The following is an 8,073-nucleotide window of genomic DNA, read 5'->3' as shown; positions in this document are numbered from 1 at the left end:
ACTGCGAGGCCCGCCGCCAGCTGGCCGGAGACAACATCTTTGAAGTGTGACGCACCGGGGAGACGCCTGCACCAAGCCCACTCTCACACGCAAAAACTGAAGGAAATATAAAAACACTGTCTCATTCCACTGCAATGTTTCTAGTGGGAAACATACCGAGTTTTGAAACAGGAATACTGTCACCATATGATATAAAAACTAAACCCACATACATTTAAAGCCCTAAATAGACTTATTGCAACATTTAAAAACATCATAAAACTGACTGACTGTTTGAATATATATAGTTTCCATTAGAGTAATACTGAACATATGCTTTAATCCCTTTCATCATCTGAGCTATTGAGATTGCTTTGAAGATCAACCCAGCAGGTGTAGAGCAGGTGAATGTATCAGGTGCATCTTCCGCTCGTGAGCTCAAATCTGCGCGGGCTTTAGGACCGCGGGATGAGATGGATGAGAGGCAAAGTCTGCGCACATACACTACGAGAAGAAGAAGAAGAAGAAGTTTAGGGGTTGTCTTGAACCTGCTTGGTCTGTCACTCGTGTCCCAGGTCTACTGCTCCATGGATGCAGCGCTCCACTCCAGAAGACTGATGGGCGAGTGTTTTCTTGTTCTACTTTTTGGATAATCCCTACAGAGTCTCATCCCTTTGGTAAAATGTAATCAACTTCAAAGTTCAGTCAAAGCTCAAAAATGGGGAATTCAAGATGGGTCAACTTCGTACCCCCCTCTCCTCTGCACTCTTCATCATGAGGCTGTGGGGCAGAGCTACAGTCCGGAGGAGGAGGGTGCTCTGCCTCTGGCTGCTGCTCCTCGGGTTCGCCCTGGTTATTTTGACGTTCTTGGACCTCTTTAACCGGGACCAGTTCAACAGTCATCAGAAACCCGGACCTCCCCACCACCCCCTCCATGGGATTCCCAATGCCCCGGACCTGGAGGTCATCGTGGACTCCCGGGACCCTGCGTTAGAGCTCGGTGTCGATCTCGCCCCGCTAAAATCTATGCAAGAGGACCAGCTTTTATTCGTGCCATCGATGCAGGGCACCAAGAACCCACCGCAGAAGAAGGGGAGTTACAAGGTGCTTCTGCCCGGAGCAAAGAAGGATACCCGCACCCCTGCGCCTCCGACGCACGGTGAAATGGGCAAAGCAGTGCAGCTACACCTGGAGGGTATGGAGAGGGATGCGGAGTCTTCTGCGGTGCGGAAGTACGGTTTCAACGAGTTGGTCAGCGAGAGAATTTCACTCCATCGCAGGTTGCCTGATGCGCGTCATCCCGAGTGAGTGCACGATGCAGTGTCCAAAGAGCACGACTGAAAATATACACCAAAACTGTTGCACTGAAATGACCCAACTTTAGTTTTAAAACCCTTTTTGAAGTTATTGAAGTTGTCGCTTTGACAGTGTAAATGTGTTTCCCAATCAACAGGTGTTTGAGGGGACAGTACAGCGAGTCGCTTCCGTCGGCCAGTGTTGTTATCTGTTTCCATGACGAGGCTTGGTCCACGCTCCTGCGCACCGTGCACAGCGTGCTGGATACTGCACCCAAACATTATCTGCAGGAGGTTCTGTTGGTGGACGACCTGAGCCAGCACGGTGAGTTTCTCTGTTTATCCACATCCATTTATCCATCCACTCGACCTGTGCTGACCACACGTCTCTGTTTACTCCTCAGGTCACCTGAAGAGTGTGCTAAGTGAGTATGTGTCTCATCTGGACGGGGTGCGTTTGATTCGCAGCACCAAGCGCCTGGGCGTTGGAGGGTGCCGTACTCTGGGTGCTGCCAGAGCTTCAGGGGAGGTGCTGGTGTTCATGGACTCCCACTGTGAATGTCAGAAGGGCTGGCTGGAACCACTGCTGGAGAGAGTGGTCCAGGACAGGTATTATTAATATAATTATGGACACAAATAATGAAACAACAGTGCAACAATCTTGTTATTCCAATGCATGATTCCTCTATAATAACACTAAATATAAATTACTCCGTTGGCTGAATCCTAAAAATATATAATGCAAATTGGCCGGAGATTTGAAATGAAGAATAATTAGGATCTAAATATTTGATCTGGAAAAACCCAACCCAGCAGCTGTGCCCAAACTCTGTCTGTCTTCTTCTTTCTCACATGTGTTCTGCTGTTTGACACTTGAGAGAAGGGAGAAGATGGAGGGTTCAGAGTTATCAGTTGTCCTTACTCATTAGTAAGGCATGGGATACATGTGCAGTGGGCGTATCCAGAGCTCAGCTCTCATGATTTGGCTCTAGTCTTGTGTCTCAGGCTGCCTGCAGTGTGGCTCTCATTAGACTAGGTAATTTGGCTGAACTCTCAGACCTGGAATCTGCAACCATTTAACTCTCTCAGCCACATATTTGACCTTTCTCCCATTTCTTGTTCTCTTTCTCCCCCCTTTAATCTCCTCATATAATTTCCTCCAAGCATCACCACACATGGCCTCTTGGGAGAAATATTTCAAATAACTTATGTGAACTTGAACAGAGCCTTACAAAAAGTGTGTGTCTCAAAACACATCTTCTATGACACATTGAAACACATTGAAACACAAACAGTGGGATTACAAACACACTCATAAACACACACTGACAATATGCTTAGATGGATGATTGGATTATTAAATGGGTCTATAGGGCACATGCCCAAGGGGTCAAGGTGTCAAGGGGCCCTCTCTGTTTGAAACACTTTTTTAACATTTCTTATAGGAAAGTCAAGCAAACAATTACTAGGAGACACAAAAACGACCACAAAGAAGGCAAAAGAGTTGTAAAGAGACACAAACAACTACAAAGAGACGCACTATGGCAACAAAGAGATGCAAACAAACTTCAAAGTGACGCAAAATGACTACAAAGATATAAAGAATGACCACAAAGAGATTTAAAAAGACTACAAAGAGACACAATGACTACAACGAGACACACAATTACCATAAATAGATTCAAAACAACGACAAAGAGATCCAAAACAACCACAGAGATATTCAAAAAGACTAGAAAGAGACAAAAAGCGACCATGAAAAGACTCAAAACAACTACAAAGAGACGGAAAACGACCACAAAGAGACTCAAAATGACCCCAACCAACATGGGTGGGGTTTTACATTTACATTACTTTCCCATAATCCATCTGTGAATACGTTCTTATCCTGCCAAATCTTTGACTGACAGGAACACGCTTCTCATTTATAACATGAACGCCATCTTGAATCGCCCTTCTTGATAAATGCCAATGAAGAAAAGACACATTTGAATAGAAACATGACTGTTCAGATGAATGTGGCGTCTCCGTACAGGACCAGAGTGGTGTCCCCCATCATGGATGTGATAGACTGGCAGACCTTCCAGTACAATGCCACCCAGTGGCCAGTTAGGGGAGTGTTTGACTGGAGGCTGGACTTCTACTGGGAATCTAAACCTCAGCTGCAAGATAAGGACCCAGACTCAGCTGTTCGACCTGTGCAGTGAGTTTACAGCAAAATGATGTCACATGTGCTTTCATGACACGAGTATGTGCAAACGTTTTATATAGAAGTAATGTTGAATGAAGGACTAAGTGGAAGCACTGAGCACATTTCCTTTGTCTATATTTAGGGATACATAAGTGATAATCTGCAGCAAATAAGAGAGATGTAACTGAAAATGTTGTTTTACTAAAGCTGCACATTTGATTTCCTTCTTTTAACAATTCTTTTTTGGGCTTTTTGCCTTTAAGTGATCGAACAGACAAAGAGAGAAAGTGGGAGAGACAGGGCATGACATGCAGCACCGGACCACCTTTCTTTCTTTCCTCTCTAGGCCAATGTTTCCAAGATAGTTGAGAGGTTGCAAGATAGATCTGAGCGGTCAAGATATGAAAAAGAAAGTTCTAAAATATATATACAAAAACCGCATATTTACTGCTTAAAATAAGTTTTTTACACTTTTTACTTATCTTTGCAATTTTCTAGTAAAACATTGCTTAGTTCAACCTCTTAAGGCCTATAAAACCTGTCTTTGTGCTCACACCTCATAATATACAGTCCCGTATATATAACCATTGACAAGGAGTGTGATTTGTCTTACACGGTCACAGGTAAAGAACCATTGCTCTGGTGCGTGATCCGTGTGTCCTTGCTAACTAAGACTGTGATACTCTGTTTGTCTCTCCTGTGTTTGTTCTTGGCCAGTAAAGTGATGCTGATTCTGTCTCTGACAGGAGCCCGGCGTTAGGAGGTGAAGTTATGGCCGTCGACAGACATTTCTTCCACAGTGTGGGAGCCTACGACCCTGGGATGCTGCTGTGGGGAGTGGAACAAATTGAGCTGTCTATCAGGGTAAAGCAAATAAAACACACTGTATATATCGTCAATTTCCCATTCAAATCCTCTTCATTCACTTGCTCACACAGCACAGAGGGATGACAGATTGTGTTTCTCTTTCACCTTAAGTCACGTAAGCTTTTTAAGCGATGCTTTGCCTGTGTGATTGAGTTTCTGTCAGGGACTCAGGAATGTTGTGCTGAGACATGATGCCTTCTGCAAATGGAAATCTCAGTTTGAATACTGGTCTGGGAATGTCTGGGCCAGTTGACAAAAGCACAAGTATGAGAAGGAAATGTTACATGAAATCACATTTTGTTATGCGATAGAGGTAAAAAGATGCAGTTTGTTATATTAAATATCGATATGCAGCTTGCACAACATGCAACATGCAACGTATAACACTTGTCATGCTCTCCTGCTGCTTTATAGTAAAATGCACACAAAAGCAAAAAACTACAGGGTTACAAACCTGTTTTTACCGTTCCTGTTATCCTAGGTGTGGTCATGCGGGGGCTCCATGGAGGTGGTTCCCTGCTCCCATGTTGCCCACCTAGACCACCACTACCTGCCTTACCGCTTCCCCGACCAGGAGCTGCTAGAGAGGAACAAGATCCGGATTGCAGACACCTGGATGGACGCATACAGGAAGATCTTCTACAGGAGAGACACACTTGCTCATTTCATCAGGCAGGTGTGTATTCTTGACAAATAGATATGTGAGTTTGGTTGGTGAGTTTTTAAGTTTTAAATTGTTCTTCCTTCGGTGCAGTCGGAGAGCCCTAACATCACGGAGCGTCTGCGGCTGAAAAGGAGTCTGGGCTGTAGGAACTTCCACTGGTACCTGACTGCAGTTTATCCGCAGCTGTACATCCCCCACGACAGACCTGCACTGTCAGGCGAGGTAGCAAGCACGCACACACACACACACACACACACACACACACACACACACACACACACACACACACACAGTTTACTACACGTTGATGGACACGACAGACTGATGTGTCCCATTTGTGCCTGTTTGAAGCTGTACAATGTCGGCACTGGCAGCTGTGCAGACTACCCCAGAGGGCAGGGGCCGCAGGGCGGGGCCATGAACGTAGCACCGTGCAGTGGGACGGGCAGCCAGGTAACCTTGAAAACAGTTGTGAAAATCTAAGACAGACAGGCAGAGGTGTGGACTCGAGTCACTGGACATGGACTCGAGCCAGACTCGAGTCACAAATTTGATGACTTTAGATTCAACTTGACTTTAACATCAATGACTCGTGACAAAGATTAACAATGTTATTTAAAAAGGTGACGCAAATCAATTCATATCCCTTCATTTCCTGAATCAACTAATATTGACGCTATTCATTCCCAGCAAGTCGATACTCAATTCCCCAAATCCACTTTGTTTGAACCACTCTGACTGCGTCCCATCAAGTTGCAGGGGAGAACTAACGTTACAATACTGAGTTCAGCACCTGGGACTTGAGAGTAAAGACTTGTAAAACAATGACTTGGCCCCACCTCTGCAGACAGGTAACACACAGTGGCAAAGATGATCTCTCTTGTCATCGCAGCACTGCGATTTAAACTCTGAGTTTGAAGTGCGATGGGGTCCCATGGGGGCTTTGTGTTTGGACGCCAAGGGAGAGAGGGCGGTCTTATCTCCGTGCCCCACACACCGACCGACCGCCAGCAGACTCCAGTGGAAGTTCATAAAGGCAAGGCAGAGAGTTCAACTTCTTTGTTTCATATCTGAGTAGATGGTAACAGTGGGCGTTTGGCTCACTCGGTGTGTCTGTTTTCTGCTTCAGCTGAGCGGTCAACTAGTTCACCAGCAGTCCCAGTTATGTCTGGAGGTTGTGAAGGAAGGAGGGCTCCCACAGAGCGACCAAAAAGAAGTCAACACCCGCGCCAAGACAGGAGGTCTCTTCCTGCGCGCCTGCACCCATCACCCCAGACAACAGTGGCACTTTGAGCAGCTAGTAGCTCCTAAAGGTGCCTGATACAGAAAGAGGGATTTATCATATGTGTACTATACATAGTGGCATACAGTAGTGAAATACAAAATATAACTCCACTCAGCCTTTTTGTTCCTGTTTTAAGGATTGCAAATACAGTTGTTTTTGTTAAACGATAAACAGATTATCTTAAATAATAACATATGATATAGATATGATTACTTTGAAACAAAGTCTTTTATTTAAAACTGCTTTTTTTTTAGGAATACTTATTATTGTATTTATGTTCATTTAATCACATACAGTGTAAAAAAACATGTTCTGATCTTTTGCTTCAGTAAATGCGTTTGTCAATTCAGGTGTAAATGTTTTTGTGTCAGTCGCATTAGAAACAGATACATCTCTATGAACGGACCTCAGGTTGGATGTGAATAATGAAGGAGAACTGGTTAGTATTAAGTCTGTACCAACAATCATAGTCTATTAGATTCACCTCTACACTGCCAGTGCACCCTTCTTCTATCTCTATCTAAAGTGAAGTTAGAATTAAGAAACACGGTCGTTAAAAAACAATCAGAATAAGAAGAGATCGAAATCAATTGTGCATTTTCTGAATGGTTTGCGTTGAAAGGTAACTGCCTGCAGCAGATAATATTCAGGCGTCCACATACTTTTGTAAAGTCCCTGCAAACGCAGGTGCTTTCACACATTCTGTTGATTAGATGTCTGCTCAGTGGAGCTACTCATTAACATCATGACAGCGTGACACAATACCAGGACGCTGAATCTGAAGCAATGGGATTCAGTCATAATTTATTTGATTACTTATACATGCGCTTTTCCTACTGTGACATGTCAAAGCGTACTGTGAAAACCTTAGGTGCAACAATACTAATAAGAGAGAAATGTCGAGCAAGCGGTCCGTACACACACCCCACGCAGTCCTGAGGAGAGGTCTCATAAAGCAAAACAAATGTCTTTAACTTCCTCCCCCCAAACAAATGTATTAAAGTATTATAAAAGGTTTATTCTGTGTTTGGGAATCATTGCACTCTTATTTAATCTGTTTACCGGATCATTAAATCTAAAATAAATAAGCATGGTCATATGTTATCAGCTGCCACCAGCAGAGGGAGCCATCTGCCTTCAGAATCTTTAAACCCCCCCCCCAACTGATCACTTTGTTATTGTTGTACACCAATAACCTCCCCATATGATTTAAGGATGAGAATTCCCATAAAAGTGTTCACATATAAACATTCTGTGGTTGTGGAGCTAACATAATGATGCCATGTGACAGCAATATCCTGAAGTGCATGTGACTGAGAGTGAACGCCGTCTGTGATTAGAGACAACAGCATCATGTGTATTTACTGTTACATTACAGGTCATCAGTGTGTAGGCGTTACTTAAAGCCACAGTGCCCGGGGTTAGGATGGCAACTAGCAGGCAGTAAAGGCCTTGAGCTCATCCTCAGTAACTCTAGACTTGACCCCCCAGGCATTGAGTGCTACGAACCGCCTATACACGGGTCACGGTAATGCTTTTCTTAACCCATGGTGCACTTAGCCCAGTCAAGTACACAGCACCTTTTTAATAAAACCAGTCATATGGTATGTCTGCAGCTCCGAGGCAAAGGTCAAATACTTGGACAAACAACACGCTGTTGATTAATACATCTTCTCTCAGTTACTTAACTGAAGGTTTCTCAGCTGTTTTACAAGAAGGGCAACATCTCTCTGCTTTGGGTCTTCAGAGGGTGGCTGGAGGTCAAAGGCTAATTTCACAGTAAAAATCAATC

The 8,073-nt window shown here is 44.2% G+C and overlaps 1 protein-coding gene across 1 annotated transcript; it reads left to right on the top strand.

The window, feature by feature from the left end:
• Window positions 1-753: 753 nt before the first annotated feature.
• Window positions 754-6,317, top strand: LOC115015898 (polypeptide N-acetylgalactosaminyltransferase 15-like). Its single transcript, XM_029443515.1, has 10 exons — window positions 754-1,283; window positions 1,433-1,599; window positions 1,679-1,883; window positions 3,310-3,477; window positions 4,212-4,329; window positions 4,814-5,008; window positions 5,087-5,218; window positions 5,348-5,449; window positions 5,889-6,032; window positions 6,126-6,317. The coding sequence occupies exons 1-10, from the start codon at window positions 754-756 to the stop codon at window positions 6,315-6,317; spliced, it is 1,953 nt and encodes a 650-aa protein (XP_029299375.1).
• The last annotated feature ends 1,756 nt before the right edge of the window (window positions 6,318-8,073 follow it).

This window comes from Cottoperca gobio, chromosome 11, assembly GCF_900634415.1.
Source record: "Cottoperca gobio chromosome 11, fCotGob3.1, whole genome shotgun sequence".
Taxonomy (NCBI): Eukaryota; Metazoa; Chordata; class Actinopteri; order Perciformes; family Bovichtidae; genus Cottoperca; species Cottoperca gobio.
The sequence above is the reverse complement of the archived record's forward strand: the minus strand, read 5'-3'. Positions and strand labels throughout refer to the sequence as shown.

What these genes read in the sequence shown, in the direction of transcription:
- LOC115015898 (XM_029443515.1), top strand. Translation starts at nt 754, where the DNA reads ATGAGGCTGTGGGGCAGAGCTACAGTCCGGAGGAGGAGGGTGCTCTGC. An exon ending in AAATTGAGCTGTCTATCAGG is followed by an intron (nt 4,330 to 4,813) that starts GTAAAGCAAATA and finishes CTGTTATCCTAG; the next exon opens with GTGTGGTCATGCGGGGGCTC. An exon ending in TCCAGTGGAAGTTCATAAAG is followed by an intron (nt 6,033 to 6,125) that starts GCAAGGCAGAGA and finishes TTTCTGCTTCAG; the next exon opens with CTGAGCGGTCAACTAGTTCA.